Source organism: Gallinula chloropus (genome assembly GCF_964237585.1).
Source record: "Gallinula chloropus genome assembly, chromosome: 2".
Taxonomy (NCBI): domain Eukaryota; kingdom Metazoa; phylum Chordata; class Aves; order Gruiformes; family Rallidae; genus Gallinula; species Gallinula chloropus.
In genome coordinates this window covers 152,544,550-152,569,384 of record NC_140086.1, presented here as the reverse complement: position 1 = coordinate 152,569,384, position 24,835 = coordinate 152,544,550, and the positions used below count along the sequence as shown (strand labels likewise).

The 24,835-nt window shown below is 40.6% G+C and overlaps 1 protein-coding gene across 1 annotated transcript in view; it reads right to left on the bottom strand.

Moving 5' to 3' along the window:
• The window catches only part of DIP2C (disco interacting protein 2 homolog C), a gene marked incomplete at both ends in the record, with an annotated part of 317,089 nt that overhangs the window by 75,971 nt on the left and 216,283 nt on the right, over positions 1-24,835 (bottom strand). Inside the window, 6 exons of the mRNA XM_084280380.1 lie at positions 594-658; positions 1,010-1,112; positions 2,411-2,520; positions 3,153-3,276; positions 13,361-13,471; positions 16,859-16,950. Of these exons, the coding sequence (XP_084136506.1) occupies positions 594-658; positions 1,010-1,112; positions 2,411-2,520; positions 3,153-3,276; positions 13,361-13,471; positions 16,859-16,950 (605 nt within the window). The remainder of the gene's footprint in view (positions 1-593; positions 659-1,009; positions 1,113-2,410; positions 2,521-3,152; positions 3,277-13,360; positions 13,472-16,858; positions 16,951-24,835) is intronic.

Sequence of the window (24,835 nt, the reverse complement as noted above, 5' to 3'; positions counted from 1 at the left end):
ATGTCCCTTCAAAACCTGATACTTGTTCTTAAAATGTTCAGTTAAGGAGTAAGTGTTTTGTCAGTCACTGACTGCAGCAGCACTTTAGAGGCAATCCTTAAAAAAATGTCAATCGCCTCCCCTGCCAACTGAGAAAGATGTTCAAACAGCAAGTGGACAATTTATGGAATTTAAAGTATCAGAAAGGCTTTAATGTTAGCAAACCCATCCATTGGTGAGAGTTTTGATAGAGAAGGTAATCAGTGGCAATGTAGCTCTGCCATTGGACCATATCCTTACAGAGGTAAGTACAAATTTAATTTGATTCTGCTAAGAAGTCTGACCTCAAAATCACACATCAGTAAGATCAAAATAACATGCCAAGAATGGGGCCAGAATACTTGACATGATGCATAAAAATACACTGGCATCTTTACCATGCTCATTGTGGGTACGTGTAATAGTAGATCGTGGGATTAAGTCACATACTTTTTGCTTTCAAAGCAGAAAAAATTATTAGAAAAATTTGTAGGACATCCCAGTTTGTGATAGTAATAAGCATATTAGTTTAGTTTATTTTCAAATACTCACACAAAATAAAAAAACATACTTACTGTAAGAATCCCATGCCATAAACCAACATCCTTCTTGAAATCTAATACATTCACAATTGTTTCAGCTGTCCAACAAAAACAGAAGGGAGTTTATTTTTTAGAATATGGCACTGACCCAAGGCAAGCCCACTCAAAGGAAAGAAGCTTCATTACAACACGACTGATCACCTCAAAGCTTAACTTTCATAGTAAGTCTCCACAGCAGGATTTGTATTGGCTGGGACAGTATTTGTACCTCTTACAAAGATATTTTAAACACATGCATAGTTTCTAAAACCAATGGGAAAAGAAGTTTTTTTTGAAGTTAGAAGCCTTTGACACAGATCTGTGTAAAACATGAAACAGGAGCCCGGTGAGTAACAAATTACAATTCACACTTGATTTTAAGGATGAAGCAAAGGCAGTGTACTCCATACCTTCTGTGTATCCACATGCCTGGGTCAGAGCTTGGCAGTGTGTCAGCAGTGCAATCCTTGTCACTGTCACCCCAAGCACGCTTCCATCTTTACATGTTTTGTACTAAAAAGAAATAAGCAGGGAAAGTCAATGTCTAATAGTTGCCCTATTTCCATTATTTAACAGCTATGTTTAAAGCATTTCCTGTGTAGGTGAATGATGGACACATCTAATGACTCTATTTTAGGAAGGCAAGGAATTGAGGACTTTGGGAGGCAGCTTTTTGTTAAGACACTTTTTTCAGGTAGGCTTTCTCTTTTTGACTGAAGCTTCCCAGGCCTGGTATCAGCAATCCATCTGCTGTTTGAATACAGGCATTATGGAAAAATAATTCTAACAATTCTGATCATGTTAATGACTAAAGGGCTAGTAAGATTTAGCAGACAATAACCTAGTTCAGTCTGTTATGTGTTCACATGTTAGATTTTATAGGCCAAACAATAAACCTGAGCTTCTCCCTTTGGTGTCTTACGAGACATGGATAAGTGCTGACCACAGAATCCTTACTGGGTGCTATTATAATAATCTATATGTATACAGTCTGAAAGACACAAGCTCTTGAACAGAAGAATATGAAAGAGTCATGAGAAAGCAGCATAAAAGAGGTGGGAGATCACTGCTGATGACTGCAGTAATTTTTGCAACTTTATGCAAGAGTCTGAAAACTATCAGTGGCAATTAAAGTAAATTAAACATTTATCTTTCTCCATGATGAAGATAATCAGCAAGATTGAAAATAGAGGCATCTGCTTCTCTAGCCCAGTGTTCTGACTGCATGAAGATAGGAAATACCTTTGTTGCATTCACTTGAACTTATTCACTTTGAATAATCATTTAAATTTAATACTAACATCATAGAACTTCACGCCTTAGTCCATGTAGAAGTGAGAAAAAAGAATTTAAAAAAAGAGAAAAAATAAACTTAACAGTATCATTAATTTTCCCTTTGTGACTCTGTTTTTTGGGGGAATGTGACTAATGAAGCAGGAAGTGATAGGCAAGCATTTGAACAAGAATTTCCTTCTCTTTCAAAGACTCTGAAGGAAACCTGCCATCTACTCATCTCAAGCCCACACTGTGAACACGACCAAGGCTGGTCAAGGCAAGTTTAATATAGTTTTGTGGCAGCCACACAGATGACATAAAAACATTAACATTAGAAATCCCAAAATGCAATTTACCATTTCATTAACTTTTCTGAAATCAATATCCAGTATAATTTATTAGAAAATATTACTTATTAACAGGCTAAAACAGGATGTTCTTTGCTTCTGTGACTAGTGAATGAATAACGATGTTTACCTAATCCAGAAGTGCCATATGCAATGATTCAAGGAGAAGATGCATCTTCATTAACTCACCTCAATGTATGCTGTGTCATTGTTTGCATCCTTGATGTGTGGGAACCAGTCACGAGGCGGCTTGGAGAGGTGTTTAGACTCTGTGACAAACCACAGCAGCTTCGGCCAGCCTGAGGTACAAAGAAAAGTCAGCTTTTGTTGAGGTTCTGCCAGGTATGACAAAACTCTTCTCTGCCAGAGTTCGTTTTGGGTTTTTTCCCCAAATGCCTGTGTCTACCATTAGCTAAACATTGCTTCTTTCAAACCTCACTGTAGCATGGCAAAGATGATTTCCCTGAAGTGCTTTCTTAACCTGGCTATCATGCCCTTCGCAGACAAACCCTGAAGAAATGGTTGGGCAGTTTAAGCTGTTACTGACCCGAAGAGTTTATTACCACTCTCTTGTCAGAGGCTACTGACTCTAACACTTAGCTATAGGACTGAATCGTACAAATGCTTCCCAACACTACAGTCCTGCTGGTTAAACATAGTTTGGGCCACAGAAGATCTGACCAGTCCATCAGAGCCAGCAGGGTACCAGATCAGGAGCACCCGTGCTGCTTGGCAGCCATCAGGCGAGTGCAGCGATCTCCACCAGACAGTGACACGCAGCCATGGCAATCATGGCCTACCAGCCACAGCTGCTCCCATGGCAAGTGTTGCATCATGGGCCTGATCATCACCCACTACAACTGAACAAGTACAAAGCCTGTCATTGTAGTAAATGCTCTGTGATATCCACGACACACAAGGCTTGGCTTACCTTTAAACTGTGGTATCTCCCCAGTGGGGCTTTTAGGCAGTCCTTTATGGCATGCGTCACTAGTCAAGGCCACAGTAACTCCACAGCTTCCAAGCAAAAAGCCTATTTGTTGACTTCCTGCATCCTAAGAGATGACAAAATAAAAGCAAGACATAGACTTGGTAAGAAGTGATTACAGGCTGAAAACATTGTTGTCCTTTGGCACATTATCTTGAGAGGGAAACAGTCTCTTTCCTTCAAGCAACTTAGCTGATCAGCAAAACTTATTTGTTCATTAAATAAATTCCACAACCTAGATATCCTCTTATCTGTAACAACATAGACGATAAAGACAATAGAAGCCATCAGATGGTGCCTCATCTCTTCAAAAATCACCAGGATTGGCTGAAGGAGCAGCAGATGTGGCCAGGGGGTTGTGCCATCTGAAGGGACGCATGGAGAAATGGGCTGACAGGAATCTCACAACGTTCAGCAAAAGTAAATGCAAAGTCTGGCACCTGGGGAGGAACAACATCCTGCATCGGCATGGGCTGGGGGCTGACTGCCCAGAAAGCAGCTCTGTAGTAAAGCTTTGTCCTGGTGGACACCAAGTTGAATGTGAGCCAGCAATGTGCTCTTGCACAGAGAAGGTAAATGCCATCCTGGGCTGTACTGGGCAAAGTATTGTCAGCAGGTTGAGATGTGATCCACTGGTGAGGCACACACCTCAAGAACTGGATACACTTCTGGGCTTCCAAGTACAACATACGGAGTTACTGGAGAGTCCAGTGAAGGATAACTATGATAATTAAGGGACTGGAACATCTCTCCTATGAGGAAGGAAAGACTGAGAGAGCTGGGTCTGCACAGCCTCGAGAATCTGAAGGGAGAGTATGAAGAGGTGGGCTCTTTCCAGTAATGCCCACTGGCAGGACCTGAGGCAAAGGGAACAGACTGAAACAGATGGGGTAGGTACACCAGGAAACACTTTTACTGTGAGGGCAACTAGCACAGGTTGCCGGGTAAATTCTGGAGTATTTGTTGTTGGAGATACTCAGACACAGTCCAGGGCTCCAGCTGGCTCTGCTTGAGCAGGGGAGCTGGTTCAGGTGACCTTCAGAGGTCTCTGCCAACCTCACTGATTCTGTGACAATTCCAGGCAATAATATGGGTTACACATGCTTCCACTAGGAGAGAGCTTTCCGTCCTTAAGACGTTATGATGGGCATACAGTGGTGACAGTATCGCTATTTATGCTGATCTAACCTGATTTGTCAATCCCATTTCATTGAGTAGTTACAGACACATTGCAGGAGCACTACAGATAGTCAAGTGCCCATTAGACAAAGCACATTACATTTTACTTTCATCTAGGGGATACAGACATCGAGGATAAAAAGTCATGTAATGATTTTCAAGTTGAGGCCATAGCTGTTCCTTAAGAGATGCTGTGCTTCCACAGCATTATGTCTGCTTTATGTATAGTGTCTTGTCATGATTCTTTCATGAGCTTTACATCTATCCTCTGGGCTCTTCAACAGAGCAAAACCCTAGATGTAAATGCACACAGAAGCATTAACCCTTTCTTCACAGAAAGATTTTACAGAAAATAGCCTACAAAGTCTTAAAAGATCAAAATAAAAAAAAAACAACCATAAAGCACACAACCATTGAAGTAACCTGCAATACAGAACAGTTGCCTTAATCTACTGATTTATTCAAAGCAAAACTGTATGATGGAAAGAAAGCCCCAAAGCCTATCTGACTAATTTTTAATGCAATTTTTATCTAGTCAAATAAAGCCATCTAAAACAGGGAAGCAATGAGATCAGAGGAAAAAACAAAGTTTACTTGATTTCCTTATCATCTCAAAATACGTACATGGCACCACTTATCACAGCTTTGATAGCTGAGAAAACAGTGAGGGACAATACACTGATCTGACAAAACTATGCTATGGAACTCCTTCCATTCAGAATTACTGCATTTGCTTTTGCTTGCTATAACTAGAATGAATATAGAACAAGGCAGAATTCATCAGGTAACTTCTTCAGGGAAGCTTTCTAAACTTTAGCTTTTCCAGTAAAAATAAAAAACAGATGAGGAGAGTACCCACTGAACAACAGAGAGCCATACTGGTGTATCCATGATCAACATTTTGGGGATCATGTTGTCAGTGGCACTGTACCTGCACCAGGAGGGCTTCTAAGACAAACGGGCTTTGTCAAGTATTACTTGTCAAGTATTACTGTCCTCACTGACTCTTGTGTTAGCTGGTCCATATCTATGTTGTCAAATCCCTGGGACAAGTGCTTAGCCAGGCTGGATCCTGGTTCCACATTAGGGTGAGACCTGAAGGCTCCACTTTTGGAGTGTGCTCAACAGAAAGAAACGTGGGTGCCTGAACAGTGCAGGAGACATGGTTCTACTTGGACATTCCTCAGAAGGAATGGCAGGAAGATGAGGGTAGGAGTGCTTTATGGACATCATCACTCCTTGAGTCAGGCATAGCCTCTGAGATCTGTTACTCTATGATGTCTAAAGGAAGGTCATCAGTTTCTTAAAATACCAGATCCATACCACCACTAGCCAAGCTTTCCCACTAAATTAAATCAAAAGAATTATTATTCGTGTATGTATATGTACGAATGTCTAACTGCTGTTTAAAAAAAGCCTATAAATTTCATAATCGAATGCAGCAACTGCATCACTTGATTTTAAATTAAAAGGTTGATGTAAAACTGTATGCCCTGTAACAGATAGCTAGCAAACTGTTCCACCACTATACCAAGAAAATGCCAATTCTCAAACAATCAAATCCCATTTAATGCAGGACTTTATAAGCAGAAAACAACCTAATAAATTCCATTAAGAAATCAAACATATGTAAACCAGTATAAAGTGTGGACCAGTGGGGTGCACCAGTTAAGAAGTGATCTGTCAAACTTCTCACAGCAAAAGAAACGAGAGGAAAAGGAAACTTGTATTAACAGTTTGAGGGTTTCTTGAGGTAGCACAAAAAAGAATGACTTTGCTTCCCATTAGTGCTGCATCACCTGGTTTTCAGCACGTCCACATAAACATTATTCATTCATCTGGAGTAGTTCACATACAAGCAGAGAGGATCTGTATAGATTACTTAATACAACCTACTCATATGTCACAGTTTCTAAGAACAAACTGCTTTACAAACCCATCTCAAATGGCATTAAAATCTTCACCCCATTCTTTTCCATACAATTAATTCTTTAATTTGAAAGGACAACATGGCTAAGCAATTATGTGACACAACACTGGACAGGAGATTGGAAGAATCTCACCATGCATGGACAATATGCAGTGGCTTTACAGACTGTAAAAACCTGGACCTTGATGTCCACACTAAAACCTGCCTTACAAGGAAAAAGCAAATTGAGACACTGAAGTAGAGGAACCGTGATAGACACCGTTCCTAATGGCCACAGGAGCTCCAGGTGAGGATCTTGCAGTTCAGACACAAGGACAGTCTGCCAGTCTGTGCCCATCATTGTGGATTTTAAATCTCAGTCTCACACCTCGTAACTATTTACCCTGCCTGCTTCTGGCGGCTTCATCCTGTCCTAGAAGCAAAATGTACTGCAGAGGAAAGACATCAAGAAGGGGTTCACACTCCTTGCCTCATGCAGGTGCCCCTGTGATACCTGCTGCCTCCCAGAAGCAATTGTTTCTACCTACTCAAGTGATGTTGAGCTACTGGATTGACAGCCAGGAGGTGAAAGACCAGAAACCATCTCAAGCTGAGAGCTTTATACATCCCACAGATGTGGGATGTACAAAACCTTGCCTACGCACTCAAGCACGTACATACAAGAGTCTTCTTTGTTCCCCATACCTCAGCAGGACAGGTTCAGAGAACTGAGGATCTTGGGTAAAACTTGCAAGTTTGAAAAATGAAGTTTGAGTTGAAAATGCAGTCATTTGCATGAAGCAGTCAAAGCTTCCATGAGGGCCTGGAAAAAGCCTACTGACTTTAAAAGCATTGATTATTTCAGATCTCAGAGACAAGCTATCAGCATCCCTTTGAGTAATGGGAAATGAATGTCTGCAATGCTGAAAACTGCTTTGTAAGTAGGAAAACAAAAAAAAAAGAAACCAAATCATCTGCTGCCAGAGAAAAACCCCCACTCCTCCTCCCAGAAACAGAGTAACTCGCCTGCCTGAAGGGGAATATATTTTCAGGACACACTGTTTTCTCAGCAGTGTTATTTGCTATTTTTGTAATTTATGCTAATCTGCTACTTTGGCAACCCCCCACTTGCCACAAACACTTTATTTGGCTGAATATTGTGGGGGTGGGAAAAACCTTCAAGGAGCCAGTGGAGACCAGGTGAAACAACTCAACCAACGCAATTCCAACCACATAGATGGAGAGAGACTTGCCAGTGATGCTCATTGTCAAATCCTCCACACTTCTCAGTTTGAAATGACTTGTAATGCAGGTGGAAGGCAAAAGATAGTGCTGAGGTATTGTAGCATGAGGTTTGAGACCAATTGCTGAGTTTGGAACTACCATTTTACATTTCTTGAAGGGACAGCACTTGCTGAGGTATGAAAAATGAGGTCTGCATAGCTTTAGACTATGTCTGCACACACCTAGAGAGATCAATCTTTCAGATGAAGTGAGCCGGAAATCCTCTCTGCTGTAGGTAACCATTCAAGGTTCTCTAAAGACTTTCATTAAAGGTTCCCTAAAGGTTTTCACCAGTACCTGGAGGCAAATTGTCTTCTTCCTGCTGCAGAGAGTGATAATTCATTGTCAGGATAAAAAAATCCCACATGTGGTTGCATTTCAGCATGCTGTTAATGTCATTTCTATAACGCTTTGTGAGAGCATCTGTGTGAAGGAAAACAATTCTGATCCTTTCTGTGAGTGAGAGTGCATGTCCTTATCTAATAAGGAAGGAAGAGACAGCCTGTGCAAAGGTTGGCCTGATAAAGGTTACTCCTGTCCACTTGCAAATCCCAGTCTGCTTTTAAAATGAAAATTATGTGGTGAAGCATCACAGGCTGAACTATGATGCTCATTTGTGCTCCATTTGCCTTTCCCCTAGCAAAAATTCACCAGTAAAGCACAAATAGGGCAACCATCAGTCGTAAAGGCCAAGCATCACCACTTCTGAACCAAAAGTGAAAAGGAATCAAGGAAACCCCCACTTTTCAAAACACAAAATATCAAAGACCTTAATAAAAATTTAAACACAAAGCAGATGCAATTTTCATAACCAGCTTTAAGATGAAGAAATCAGCTGTCTCATCAGACAGAGCCTTAATTTCCACAGGAAATCTGCAACTATGAGCAATCTTAATGTCCAAAAGTCTTAATGAAAGCAAGACAGTGGCTATTTTTGGCAGGGGACACCACATGAAATGCAATGTGCTCTCTAGGAAACTACCATTTCCTAAACTTGAAAGCCTAGAAAGAAAACCTAGACTTTTAAAGGATCTGAGATTCACTGCGGCCAGCTGAGCAAAGACCTCTGCTCAGTGCCCAGCTGCCAAAGCATCTGAAGAGGGAAATACGTGCTCAGAGCTTACAGGGGTCCAATGGTGTGCACCAGGTGCTCACGTGGGGCTGAGGGCACTTGTGTCCTTCGGAGGGACCAGAAGACTTTATCCGGAAAATAAAACCTATATATATATATATATATATGATCCATATATATATGGATATATATATAATTTTGTGCATATTTTAAATACAGTGGAGGAAAAGATGCCTTGTCAAAAAATATTTATAAGGATGTAGAGCTCCAGTGTTTCTGGCACCCTACAGCCCAACGATGAGAGGAAACAAACGTCATTTTATCTCAGGCTTGAAACACTAGGAAAGGTGTCAAGGAATATTTCCTTCGGAAAACTATTCTGCCTTCAAATAAAAGACAGGTCTGGGATGATTTCACTGTCTTTAAGGTGATAAAAGACCTCCTGAAAAACAGTTTTTACCCTGTATGAAATATCCTTTAAAGAACCCCAAGTGTCCTGGAGCGGGTATCTCCAGATTTCCTACGACAATACACAGGCACATCCTTCCAATCACACTGTCAGACCCAATGTCCAGAAGGGCACAGATATGCCTGCTGGAAGCACACAGAGCACTGAATCTAATAGGCTAGGAAATAGTATTTTGACTGAGAAATAATTTTTATATGCTTTCATGTCATACTCGGCTACAATCACTCACTGCCTATGATAAGGGGGCCAGAAAGATCTATGTGGGATCACTTTGTTCATATATTCACAGCACATGACTGAGCACAACTATGAATGTGCTTGGAGAACAAAAATTAAAACTGATTAGCTCCCCTGACTCTATCAGAGCAGAATACTAACAATCTTCCTGGTACCCATCAAATGGAGAAAAATATTAACCTAAAAAATCTAAAGAAAAAGGAAATCAAAACCGTATTTTTAAATCTTTTCATAAGGGAAATAATAAATTGCTATTTGAACTAGAACTTGACATGCTGAAACTCCCATATCGTCTACTTTGACGGCAATTTCTACGACAGATAGTTTGCAATTCACATCAGATCACACAATTTGTGGAATACTCCAGCTTCAGACAAGATTAACAACAGTGGCAACTCTGAAGGAAGAGATGTTGCATAGAACACACTATTTGCTAATATTTGGGAAACACAGAGATATTTGGAGAGGAACATTATTCTAAATGAACATGGCACATAATCCAAGGGATGAGGATTAGTTCTAAAAAAAAAAAAGATTGGGGATGTTCATGATATAGGCATTTCAATGGATTAATGCAGGGAAAGAAGAAGAAATAAAACATGCTGTTTGTGCTGTTGCTACCACTGTGGACCTGGTCTTCTAGAATGAAGAGTTAGTTTCACTGTCATTAGGAAAGCCTGGGATTTCAGTTTTCAATTTTAGATCTGATTTCCCATGTCTAAAGAGCCAAAATTAACAACAACATGAATATCAAATCCCAAGTCTTTGCTAAACACCTGGAAGCACTCTGGGAATACATCTGAACTGGAGAACACTGTGTGGTTGCTGGGAATTCAATCAGTCTATCCCAGGTTTCATGTCAGGCAGGTCTCCTGAAGTCCCTGGGGGAAGTGCAACTAATTCTAGGTGTTCTGTCAACACAGAGATGGGATACAGAATGAAAGACCAAGAAGAGTTGAACCCTCACCGAACAATGAACCAGAAAGAAACAACTTGCCAAATTGTAAAGCCCCCCAACAGTCAGGTTACAGAGAAAAAGGAATGCCCACAGCATCGACAGGCTGGTGACACCGAAGCCCTTCCCTTCCTAAGTGTACAGATTGCTGCAGAGTGAAATGTAAAGCAGGAGGTTATCTGGCTGCAAACATTTTGTTCAATTCTAACCTGCCAGGCACAGAGCTGTGAAAAACTTGTCTCTATGAAAATGCAGAACAGTATTAAAGCTGCTAACACAAATTTTTAGTATTAAACCATACTCGTAATATAACTCCCTGCAATAGCTCATCCTGTATCAGCCTGTTACTCTGCAAGTCCCTGTTAGCCTATAATGCAATTGTCAGCCTGTTTGTTAGTTCACATCTCTGTCTGCCAAAACACAAACCAAAAAACGTCCTCTGCCAGAACGAACTGAAGCATGTAGAAAGAGAACAAATAATGGGAAAGCATAAAAGAACAGCCCAGGCCATTGTGTGATGACACAAATGACATCTTCCCACGGATGCCAGAAGCAATCCGCTGCCATTTGACCAAGCAGAGGTATTCCTTCTGGGACTACTCAGAACACGATTTTCATCTCATTGTTTCCACTCCAGTTCCCATTCCATATAAACAAATGTGAAAATATTTGCAATAGTATATGCTGTGAGACTGCACAGTTTTATTTATAGATCATAGATCATGTTGCTTTTTTAACTGTACCACTGATAACTCAGTTATTGTTTTATTAATTTGATATTTAAACATTATGGAATGATCTTGGCAATAGTTAAACAGTCTAAGCCTGTAGAAATTCCTTCTTATAAATAAATATGTATGTATATACACACGCATGTGGAAATGTGTATTTATATCCATATATACACACATATTCTTAAAAAGAAACAACAAAAAGGTTCAGCCAAATTAGGGCAAGTTATTAATTTGACATAGAGAATTTGCTTGGACAGCTGGATTTTATAGTTTATTGGATACATGTGGTATCAGATGGTCCAAAGTAAATCCTATTTACACCTACCAAATATATTATAAAATGTCATACTGCTTTTTTTTTATCCCTCAAAGACATATTGCTCCTTTTTTCTTTTTGTAGAATGAAAGCAGACTGACTCATGTGAGCATTCTGTATGATCTTAAAATGTACATGTCTGTTTGCCTTTCTTTGTTGATGCATTTGAAATCTGTTTTACACTGAAGTAATGCACCATGTTATGGAACTACCACACGCTACCTTAAGGTACTGAATTCGTGTAATTCTACCAAAATCACTGTCCTCATTCTGCTATCATGTCCACCTCTCCGTGCTCTCACACATGACATTTTACAAATAAAATAGTGTAACTCCATTCCCCAAAGCATCTGAAGCCTCACTAGCTCACTTCTACCTTTCCTCCAGTCTCAGCCAGTTAAGCTGGGGCACCTCCTGCCTCCTCCTTCCTTCAGTTCCCATTGTCCTTCCTTCTGCTCAGCTCATTTGCTTGGCTGGATCACGGCCTTTTGTTGTCTGATCCATCCACTCACTTTCCCCCACCTACCCCTTCACCAGTTCAGCCAACCATCCCCCACTTCAGCTGCCATCCTTGCTCTCTCTGCCAGCTTCTGGTTTAACCATGGCAAGGACCCACCACAGGTGTTGGCCAGAACATGTATGAATATCATGGAGAAATGAGATCAACTCAGCTTTCAGAGATGAGGAAGGTTCAAACATGTTCAGTTAGCAAGAAATCTCCAGGGATTTGTAGCTGTTCTACTGCTATGTGAGATGTGCAAACTGTAGGTCTTTATGAGGGCTTCAAAACCTGCTTTCACAGCTTTTCATTTTAAAGGAGATGTACCTGTCCCATGAAACAAAGACCTGAGCTGATGCTCCAGGGTGCTGTGACACTGGAGCATTTAAAAGAAAAACCCTTGAAAATTGAAAAACTGAAGGAAAACAATACATTTCTCTAGCTCTTTCCTTGGAAACACCTCATGGCTTCAGTCACCATTTTCCAAGATAATTCTATTAAAAAAAAAAAAAAAAAAGAGAGCTTGTAAGGATTAAAGGACACACTGTGTGTGGACGATTCCAGCCCAAATAATTAAAGTAAGGCATTATTAATTCAAGCTAATAAAAAAGGGATTATATAAAGGGACATTGGGAGAACCTTACAACAGGCATTCTGGCCAGCCATGGTAAAAGTGAGGGGATATGACAAAAAGAACTTGGAGTAAATAAATACCTTTTGCTGTATTTACAGCCTTTGAGGCACACATGCTCAGAAAATAATGCATGTTCAGCAGCAGTAGTGAAAGCTCCCCAGCTGTGCCTCACTTACACCACTGAGCCCCCTCTCCACATTGCCCAGGAGCTTTCTTTCTACTGGAACTGCTGTATCCGCCTAACAAGATTTCTCTTGGATACATGGCTGAACCAGCTCGGGGTGTGAAAGGCTTTCAATCAGCAATGGCCATTTTTCTCTAGGAATGTAGGTTCTGCACCAAGAATTCCCAAACTTAATTTGTTCAAGTGCCACCCTTGGCAGAGATGGCCACGGTGACAGAAGCTTCGGGATACATAAGCACATACAGACACGGGAGAAGGCACTTCCATAGCTGCTTTGAAGTAGCATACACAGCACTAGAGGCATTATACCACAGCTTGGATTGCAGGGACAGGTGGAAAATCAGCAGTTGTTGCCAATGATTCTTTGTCAGTGGCCAACGGCAGACTGCTTTGAGAGGTTACAAAGATAATCCAGCTAGGATTGGCAGCACCGTTCTCCTGGAAAATTTTCCTCTCCTTTTCCAGACAGACCTGCATTTGCTGAAATTGCAAGCAAATCTTGAGATTTTCCATCACAGAAAAGAAGGAACTATATATAACTTGCCACACAGCACTATCTTTGTATCCTCAGATGCAAAGCTAGTTAACCACAAAAATGTACTCAAAAGCTGTGTTCAGCTGTGATTTGTTCTGATGTAAGTTTTTAAATGCAGAATAGGGAAGAAAATCAGTTCCCTACCTTTCTGGTAAGTGGCACTTCAATAGGGACGGGGACGACTTCTGCAAGCAGGCAACCATAGAATGCTACCATGAAAGCAGCAGGATCATTGTTGGGAAATACGAGTGTTACCTGAAACAAAGAGAAGTAGGTTAAAGATGTTTTATCCCAGGTTTAGGGTAACAGTAACTGGAGTTTCCATGCATCCTTTGGGAGAGATGATAACCAAAACATCTCCACGATAATTATTCAAATACTTAATGAAAGATGAACGAGGAATCAGAAGGAATTTATTCTGATAGGTATTACTTTTGTGAATGTTTTCACTTATGATGCAGTTAAGTGTTTTCATTATTTCGTACAGTGACAATACCTTTCACCTGGTTCTCAATTTCCAGACTGCTTTCCAATGTCTTGGATCCTCCAGGGGCAAAGGAGAAGGAGATGCGAGAGAGCACAGTCTTGCTGAGGACCCAGCAACTTGGATATTCCACCACTCTCCATGCAAGGGCAGGGAAGACTACCTCTCACTTACTGGTGAACAAGCTCAGTGGCTAGATCCTGCCTAGCGTTTTGTTTTGGTTCAGTTCAATGCACCTTCTCAGCTCACATCTTGAAGAGCTGTAAGGCAGCTGGCTGGTACCTATCTTGCAGAGGCATGCAAAAGGCATGGCATGTGACTTCAAACCTAATTCCTTTGGGCTTGCACAAAGGATCAGAGTGTGTTATTATGGCATCTTAAAATTGCATGAGACATTCACAGGAGCTCTGTGTTTCAATCTCTTGAAGTAAAATGTTATTTTTTTTCATGTACGCTCAAAGGTTCTGTTACTGGAGATTACAAGTGTTTCCAGCAATTTCATAAGGCTTCAGAGAAAGTCACCTCCAACAGATTAACTCGATTTCTTCAAACTAGAAGAAATCTAATCCACCTGCTCCAAGAGTGTTTAAAGTACCTCTGTTTTTAAGCTGAATTGTGTAACTTCAGAACTGTTTAGAGAAACTTCAGAGAAGATACATTGCTACATTATCTGTACGTTTGCATATGAAACAATCCAACTGCTGGGCATGGCTGTGCAGAGCTTATAGTATATATTCTTCATGGACATACCACAAACAGCCTCAGGGAAAATGGAAAGGAAGGGATTTTGCTAGGTGGGCTGGGAGGATGGTAGAGTTTGCTGAGCCCAGTGTCTGAAAGATGTTGAAAGATCCCAAAAGATACTTTTGAGGATTGTTGGGTTTTGTGTTGGGTCTTTGTTTACATACACGCAGCGAGGGTTTGGCTGGGAATCTTTGCAAAGGAGCTGACAGAGGTGAAAAAAATCTCACTCCAGTCCAGTGGGAATGAGGCATTGACTTCCCCTACAAAAAACATTAATCACTAACAGACTTGTACCAAATAAATAAATAATGTGTATAAAAGCAAAAAGGGCTAAGGCTGAGGGCAAACAAAACACAGATTGTATATGACCAGATGAGAATCTGGTTATCCAGTAGATATTTCAGAGGGCAAGCTTAATTTCCAGGCAGCTGTCTGGGGTGACACAAGGTTAAATTTCTGAAGTTACTACAGAAGGCAAATGCAGTTCATCGTGTACTTTAACAATACCAGAAATGGGAAATCAAGTGCAGGCCCATTCACTTACATTTTGGCTCAAAGAACCTAAGGACTGATGTAATGGTAGTCATGAAAAATAGAGGTTGTATTGATAGAAGATGCTTTTAAAGGGAAAAATACCTTTCTGAATTTTATATATTATTAACATAAGGAAATAATTACACTCTCATTCAGAAAAGACCAGAAATATATGTCTGTATTTCATTTAGTATCTAAAAGCTACCCCTAACTGTTGTCACACAAAATACATTACTTAGAATAAAAAGCCATCTTCAAAGGGGTCAGAAAGCTTTTACGTTATTACAACACGGGCGTAAACCGCCAGAGTAACAGCCGACAACATCAGAAGCATGGTAACACCTCATTGTCAACGTGAAGTCGCTTCAAACCATCATGCTTCTCTTATATGAGGATCCTTGGCAAGATGTTCTTACAACGCAGAGCATATGCTTCCAGCACTCAGCCATAAACATTTGTTTCACTGTAATCTAGGTGGATTTATTTTAGAAGAGCTGCAATTTGTTGTTTATGCTATGTTTATGTGTCCTGCACTAGCTATACTTCCAGCTTTCATCCCGAATTATCCACAAATCCTTTCTTAATGTTATGAGATGCCAGTGGCTGCTGTGGTAAATGAATACGAAGATGGGCAGTTAGCACACAATAGATAGGGAGTGATGCACACTGCCCATACGTGAACTTTATTCCTCTTGCAGCTTTCTGGGTGGATGGTTTTGATGTGTACACTTGAACAACTTGTTTCTTCTGCTGTTGCTTAGAGACACACTTGTATTTCAAGTAAAAGAGATTCTTCAGATCCTACTCCTGGCTGAATGCCACTGGAGGAAGCAATTTAGATTAAGGATCTAGAGATTCTTTAGTTAAATTCTTTATGATTTGTTTCAAAAAGAAACATAGGAAGGACTCTCAGGTTTCTCTCTTTTTTCTTTTTTTCTTTCTTCTTTGGGGAAGCATTATTGTGTGCTCTCATTTTTGAACCCTAACTAAGAAACGTGTAATGCAAACAGATGAGTTTCTCACACGTGGCATGAGAGGACCAAGAAGTGACTGAACAGTTTGAGAACTGCTATCAGATCCTGGGGGTGGAAGACTTAATCCCACCCACACAACTCTAAGTACTAAGGCTGAGCTAAAATTTGCATTTCTGACAAATTTGTTCTGGAATCTCCATTCCACAGCTTAAAGCCAACCTGGAATGGAACCTGTGGAAATTTCTTTGACAAAGAAAACAGGTAGCAGGCTTGGCCAGCCTTGATAAAGGAAGGGATAAGCCTGTAAGTATATCAGTAGCAAAACCATAGAATGTTCTTGTCTACTCTTAACAACTTCAATTGTCACCTCTGTAACCCCTGCTCTCTGCGGACTTTATCTACTCACCCCAATTCAACCTCCAGCAGTAGCTGCATCACAGGCAGGAACCAGTAATGGGAATATCCTCCCTGTTACCAGCCAGCGTAATTTATTTATTTAACTGGCTGCCACAATGCGCTTACTTTGCTTGTCTGCGTCGTCCACAATGCTTCTCTTATTTCTACCACCTCAACAACTACAAAGTCATCAGTAAGCATGTTTTTTACCCAAATGACACTCCAAGCTCCATAAGCAAGCTTTTGCTCAACAGACTGCTGTTCGATGTCCAAAAATCACTTTCCATGGGAACCTTTATTGTTGATGTTGCCACAGCTTCAAGTTACTACTCAGCAGGTACAAGCTCAGATTATTTACTGTGCAATTCCAAACATCTGTCTGAATGATCAGTCTTTGTCTGAATAAAAGGCAGATTTCACTATTTTCTCTGAGCACCCCAAATACTTCATTCTCTCTTTGTCAGTGTGGGATCTGAATTTTTAGTAATTAAAAATCATTGAGATACTCACCCTGTCTCCAGGTCGTACCATTGGTTCTTGTTTTGTGCCTAATTTATGGAGGATATTGTAAGCAACCTTCATACTTCTGGTCCAAAGTTTGCCTATTAACACAAAGGTTTTGAAATTAGTTTTAATTTTTTCTTATGTTCTTCAGATTTAATAAAGTGAAAGAATACCTCAGCAGTGAAAAAAAAATCCAGCCTAGTAGGAACACTTACATTAGTTTAAAAAAAAACATGACACCGCTACTGAGACTAGTGGAAATAATTAAATACATATCAGAAGCCTTCTTTGAATTTCTTTTTTCAAGACAGCAGCATTTTTGAGAAAGAAAAAGGTTAGAACAGTTTTCTTCATGGCACAAGTTTCTTATTTTGGAGAAAATTTGATCTCGACTCTAGAAATTAACTGTTACAAGTGGTTGAAACATCATCAAATCAAGATATCATCGTAACACCTTTTGCTGTAGCCAGCCAGACAAGCTGCATGTCAGTCTGGACTGGCCTCTGCAGGTGTTGCTTGGGTTTCATGATGGCACTTCTCTCACCCCAAGCCACTGATGGAAAAAGGAAAGGAGTCCCAAGAAGCAGAGACAAGAAAAAGAACCCACAAAAAAACCCCAGAAAACACTCCACAGCCCCTTCATGGCATGCTGAAGCAGCAGGGACCCTCTGAGCCTTAGCAGGTCCATATGGCTGAACTTCACTTCTCATCCCAGGCCTTCTTCCATTTCACTCAGACTTTTCTTCTCACCTGCTCCCGCATCCCCCTTCCCTCAGCCGCATTTTACTTACTCAGGTACCCTTCCTTTTTACTCTCTCTCTTCTCCCTTGCTCCATCTCTGCACTCAGCTAATCCTTATTGAGACCTCACTCCAATATTCTTTAAAGAAAAATTATCCCATCAGGACCTCATTGGCCAGGTATAGATGCTTTATCATCAACCCTTCAAGTGACTGGCCTCTACTATGCAAGCTCTTTCAGACTGCCTTTGTTTAGAGACCTTGTTACTTCCATTTGAACAATACTGAGCACAACAGCCCTTGTTCTTGGCTGGCCCCTAGGTACTGTCTTTAAGCAGTATTCAGTCTGACAGTAACAAATCTTTAATTCATGCCCACCAATAACTTAAAAGATAATAGGTTTTGACAACAGATTACCTATGGGGTTCAGCAGTTCAGGCTCCCAAACAGGCGGTATTGCTATTTATAACTAAGCCAAGCAGTTGTTATAATAAATTCTCCCAGATTCTGGTTATAAAATGCAATACTTTTGAATTATTTTTAGGGGCAAATAGGATGTAAATATAACGTAGGATAAGAAGGCCAGATTTTCTTTTTTTTTTCCTCTTAAGGAAAATTGGAAGGGTCACTGCTGCTTCTTTCTGAGAAAGTACTACATGCAATTGCTTCTTATGTAAACGGCAACATTGTACCATCAAACTATGCTTTGCAAAGTTCTTAATTTGTTAAAAATTTCTCCAATATTTGCATGCTGAACTGCCTTGATGCTCAGAAATAAACATGACTCAATTCTGTTCCACTGGAAACTCAGCATGGAAAGAGGAGTACATCTGCAGGATTAAGGCTTGCAGAACTACAGCAGAACTACCTGCATTCGATGGAAAGAAAAGTCTTTAAAAGCATCCCTGCTGCTACAGTCAACACTTGAACTTGACAAGTAGGATAAAAACAAGGATGCTTTAGAAGAGAAAAAAATATTTTTCTAAGGGTTCCCAACATTAAGGTTGTGGCAACAAACTTAAAAGAGCAATTATTTATGATACAGAAAATTGGAAAATGGAAATCAAAAGCCTGGCAAAAGTTCTGAATTGCAAGAAAGAACCATCTTTACACAAAACACTTTCAAGTTTGAAATGAACACGGAATTTTTAATTTCTTTTCTGAGAGACATAAGGGCCTGATCTGAAAAGTTCTGCCGGAGCTACAGAGATTAAATCTGTTACAAGTCTTAAATTTGCATTTCTGACATATTCACACTGACTTTTCATCTATCCAACGTCCCATCTCACAATATTTTCTTCAAAATGTAAGGGCTATTCATAGTGAAGTATTTAAATGCATTCTTTCAGAAGTACCCAGGTATGAAGTACAACCATCTCCACACTGGTGATCTCAGTAAATGCAAAAATTAAGTTATCTCAAGGACTAAGAAAATGTAAAGGAGTCCCTAGTAAAGTTTTAAATAATTAAGCCTTTAAATACATTTTTTCGTGATGCTCTTTCATTGCCCAAATCTTATTTCAGCTTCAGAAACACAGATCATATAAAATAATCCCAATTTCCTCACCTTCCTGTTTCAATGGACTTCAACCTGCACAAAAAATGCCTGTAATATTTTCTAATGGTCAGAAAAGACTTGGATTTTCTGTCAACACAGTTCTTCCCCACTCTATTTACTGGTGCAATACCAAGCCACATTAATTAGCTGAGCTAACCACATGTGCATAAAGGTATGAAACTGTGGAAAACCGGAATAAAGATGCTATTTTTCATTCAGCTGGGAAGGAGCTGGAATATATGGTCTTTCCCTATGGTCCTCAAAGGTTCACTGCAATTCTTGCAGGCTCTGCCTGCCCCTGGCTGTGGATGCCTCTGCTCCAGTGAGGGCAGAGCCCGCAAGGTGCCCTGCAAGCAGCAGAGCGAAGTCCATGTGGATCTTGAACTGGATCGTGTTACAACAGGAAGCCCATCATTTTTCTTCCACATTACAGAGCAGCATTCCAAAAAATATATAAAAAAAGAAGAGCTACAAAAGGAGCAGTAATGCAGAAGTTGGAGCCAGGGATGTGTGAATCATCGGGCCAGATCTGTGGCTGCTGGATGGGGCACAAGGTTCTGACCAGAGGTGGACTGAACCATGTGATTAATTTGCTACCTTGGCTGTTTGCCCTTCCCAGCAGCACTGAGAAACACAAAGCACTCATCGGCTGCAGGATAAAAGCCCCTCCGTAAGGGAGGATGTTATAAAGAAGGAAATCTTTGAAGAATTTCCTTCCTTGGTTCTGCCTAGGTTGCAATTCAGTGCAATTCTTCCTTTGCAAACTTGAGATTAGAGGTTGTCGCTTGGAAAAAGCTGATTGTTAAAACCTCTCCCACAAATCCCAATTGCCATGACCTTGCTACGACCTCCATATGGTGCTACATCTGCACAGCAGGAGAGGAGACCTTGGTGGGGAGGCCTGCTGTGCTTCCTCTGAGGCCTTCACTCTGAGACCCATCTTAGCACTGCTGGGATGATCCTTGTGTGGGGTAAACCATCTTCTTTGCATGGGCTACATGGGAGATGTAGCTGCTTGGGGCAGGATCTGCCCCATTGTCCTCAGCCAGAGCACAATGAAGCACTGGTACTCCTCAGATCAACACACTACCATTAATCTTCTGATAAATTGGCTTGAAGACAGGAGGGCAGATGTAGAAAACCCAAGCAACAGTTTTATTTAGCAGTGAGTGAACCAGAACGTGTTTCAGCTCAGTGCCAGAGCTCCTTTCTCCCCACCATGCAGCAGAACACTGCTCTTGGCCCTGTCTGCAGCCTGGCAGAGCACAGGCCTCTGGGTGCAGGGACCTTGTTGAGCAGCACTGCTGCTTATCCGCTGCACTCCCAGGGAAAGACTAGACCCTGCAAGTCCTCCTTCACCTTCCTGTATTCCCACTGCAGCTGTGTCCTGTTGAACAACACTCCTACCTGCCTCACTGGAGCACCGGATTTGTCCCTGCCTGGATCTGATCTGCTCACCAGCCATACATGAGCAGTTTTGTTCTTGCATTTAAAAAGGAAGAACTGGCAAGTCATCACACAAATAAGTCATCTAAGAGATGTGTCTAAGAGTGTTTCAGACACAGTGGTACCCTCCAAAAGGAGCCCGGGTTCTGAAGACCTTGTGCCCATTGCCTGCCAGATACACACAGGTCTTGGGCAACACAGGGCACTAGCTGTTTAAGTACCTCAATTACTTCTCAGTTTTTAGGTCACAACCATTTCCTAAATGAAGCAGACTGGTAGATGTCCATAGAAGAGTTTCCCAAGTTGACTTTAGAAAATAAAAGCCCAACAACTTCCAGTTAACACACACCTTGCCACTACCACAAATTATAACCTACCTCCCATCAAGCTGAATAACTCCACAAGATGGTAAGAAATGAAGCTTTTCTCTGTATCTATCATTGCCTAACTTATAAATGCTTAAAGATTTATTGAAATAAATCATCTTTGAAAGATGAACATATCTTAGCTGCTTCTGTTGCTTGCCTGGAGTGCTGCTGGCAGATTTGCACGCCCCAGCAGCATGTTTATGCAGGGAGGCCAAGTCACCTCTCACGCTTTTCACACAATTGCAAAGTAACCTGAGTGTTCCCACTGCCCATCAAGTACCGCTATGCCTTTGAGCCCAACCATATCTGGCAGACACGGCATACGGATATTCGCTGTAGGACAGGATGGGAAACGAACAGCATCTCGCTTTCTGGCAGCTGTGAGAAACACTGCCAACACCTGCATGAGCAAGAGCCTTTTTTTTTTTTTTTTTTTGCTGCTGGAATTTTGATTTAGTTGAATACTTGCAAATCTACACCAGCTAGCACATATCTGGCATTTTGCTTGTGTCCAGTCTTGTTCTTTTTAGAAGTCTATTCAGAGGGCGGTATCTTTTACCAACTCAAATTTAACAAAGCTGGACTGTCTTAACAGCCAGTCCCATCTGGTTAGGCAACATTTTATGAAGGTAAAGGAAACCACCAGGTCTTAAAAGACACACAAAAAGGGATCAGTTAACAGAATTAGATACTTTCACTTGACACTGAAGTAAATGCCCTTCTTCTTCCTTTGCAAACCTGTAAAAGGACTATATGTTTGTGTTGAATGTAAAGAAGATTGTAAGAGAAAAGCTGTATCAGGGAGAAAAGAGAGAGAGAAACAAATCACAATACATTTCCTTATCATATTCAGGATGGTCTTCAGAACCACACAGCACTAACTCAAAGCCAAACCAGCGGTCGCTTACCAATCTCGGTGCACAGCAATTGCGAGACTGCTCAAGTTTAACTGCAAATAATTTTGTCAAATAATTCATTTTCTCAGTATCACAGTATGACATTTCTTATATTAAATAGAAACAGTAGTATTTATTACATCCAGTATCAATGGCAAACTTCCTAATGCTATGCAGGTAAAGCACTTTTTCTGCTTTGCAAAATTATATTCGCAGTTCTGCTGCTCTGTTAACCCCTTCTTTGAAAACTCTTTGGATGCATTTTAAGCAGCAAATGAAGTCGCTGCCTTTTGGGAGAAAAAAATCCAAAGAACAACAAAAATGTTCTGTAGCAGAGAATGACTCCAGACATACTCAGAATAGATGAAACCTTGCTATTACAGTGCTTGATACTCCAGTCTTAAACATAGATTGAAATACAGATTTTTGTAAAGCAATTTTCTTTTGAAGTAATTTTCTGTCTGCTTTATCCAAGAAATAAAGGTTTAAAGTATTAAACAATCATAACACTGATATCTACCTAGGGACATGAACCGTGACTACCCATACCTCTGCAAGCACTGAGGTGTTTCAGAGATAAGGACAGTTTGGTTAAGTAGCTTCTTGGTGAGGAGGTCTCAGTTCCCTCGCTCTCCTCCTGATAATGTGAAATTCCTGCCCTGGAGATTCTTGCAGCACGAGGATGCGGGTGGCTGGGCTGGACAGCAGCTGCAGCACGGCTTGGGTTCGGCTATTTTGGGGCTGTTGTTAAGGTTCAGCCATCTCAGGGTATCTCCAGTATAAGCTGCATCACCTCTGCTAGGGCAGCATGACCTTGGTCTCAAAGTGTTTACAGTTATGTTGATTTTTTAATGGGCAATTAATTTGGACAAAAAAAAAAGAAAAAGAAGCCATTTTTCCAACATTTCTTTCTCCACAGAATCCCAATGGATAAAGAAAAAAGTACTTCTCTATCCTGAGAGCCTTCTCTGCTCTTTGTTGCTGCCTTGCTCTCTCCAATGGGCCTCTGACATGTCAAACAATACATCGGAGCTACTGAAAATGTTTTTTTAAAAAATCTGATAACAGGAAGTGTTAGATAAAGGAAATGAGATTCTTTGAATCAGATGTAGTTAACCGATACTCGTTTTGTTGTTTTTAATAATGGTTACAATAAGAAAGCTCAAAACTTGCTCACTCCTAAATTACTTTCAGCTTTTTACTTTTTCCTGAGACCTTCTGATTCTTCTTAGAATAATAATTTGAAGTGAGCAAAGTAACTGTGATAGTATATGTACGATATAGGACTTAATTGTCTTTTATTCACATTTCTCCTCTGAGAAACCACTAAGCACTTCATTATTAACACCAATAATACCAAAACCGGATGCCTGACTACTCTGATTAACTTTATCAGAGCCAGAAACTGTCTTCCTTTTTCTCAAAGCACATAGTAGATTTCAGACTAGTTCAGACTTAGATATAACACGATAAAAACATCTTTTCTTCCCATATTTCAGATACTTCAATTTATGTATATTCAGCATTTTGGTTTATAAAGGGATGGTGAATAACTTAAGATGTTCTCTACTTAACCAAGTTCCCAGAGGAACAAAATATTTGAGAAATAAGTAATATCATAGTGTTTCATTCACTAGAAAGAATTTAAGGGTTTTGAGTACATTAAATAAAGATTACAACTGGGGCACTGAGAAGAACTTCAAGAACTCAGGCAAACCACTTCAAAAACTTCCTTAAAATAAAGATCAAGTCTACAAGAAGTGTAGTTATTCGTTTCTTCTATCTACAGTATCTGAGACTCATGGAGAAAAACAGTCCTGACATGCTATGAAGACAAAAAGCTCAAAAATGTGCTGGAAAAAACACAGGAGATATAAGGCATTACAAATTAGATGAACTCTTGGAGAGGAATGGCAAGGCCAAGGTGATTTCAAGCAAGAGCTGAAAGAAAAACTAGTTCCCCTTATGGCCCAACAGCACATGGTGATCTAGAGCACTCGCGGCTTAAACCCACACTAGCTGTATCATATCCACATCAGTCACTGTTAGGTAGGGAAGTTCATTCCAGTAAATCACACAAGGTGGTCTCAGCATGTTGATTTACTGCTGTCTGCCAGTTACCACTTGGCCATCAGTCTGACCACTCTCAGATATCATCAGACAGGACAGTAAGAGAATTTTGAGGAATGTTTTGGCGAAGGAGGATTTTGTGGCCTCACAGAGAGCTCGTTTTCAGGAGGTGAGCCCACCAAAGGGAAGTATGAAAGCATCCTGGATAGATGCTACAGGCCAGCATTGCATTTTTCCAGGGCAAGAGAGAATCTGCTGTAAGAATGAAGACTAAGTTGACAGACGGGGTGAGATTTCACCTTGTAGATGCAGCAAAAGGTCTGAATTGGAAAAGATTTGCTCCTAAAATAACCTGTGAGGTTTGGACACAGAATGGCTGTACAAAACTAAAGAAATGCCTGGGTCATGTACAACACTCAAGTTACTGCCTAAGTGACAGGCAGGATGGAAATGGTGTCTACAATGATCCACAAAGGACAAGATAAATATGCTGGGCGATAAGGGATAAGTACTCCTACTCAGGTGAGCTATGACCTAGCTGACAGCTAGACACTCCCGTAACCCAGTCTGCAGGCAAACCTGCCATTCATCCATGCAGAAACAAGAAACTGGGGACAGTTTCATCCATGCTGAGACAAGAAAGCTGTGTATGAAGAAAGCAGGGACCAAAGGGCATCATGTAGAAGCCGCCTCTTAACCAGAAAGTTGGAGGGTGAATGAAGAAGAGTTCCATGAAGACACAAGAGGCTGTGAGAAGAGACTGAAGTGGAAAGAGTAAACAGAGGTACAATATTAAAGAAGTGCATAGTATCTACTTTGGCAACATGTCAAAGACTGAACCTCTAGAAACTTAGAATTATTATTACAACTTTTGAGTAGCTGTCAAAAGTATGAACATATAAAAAA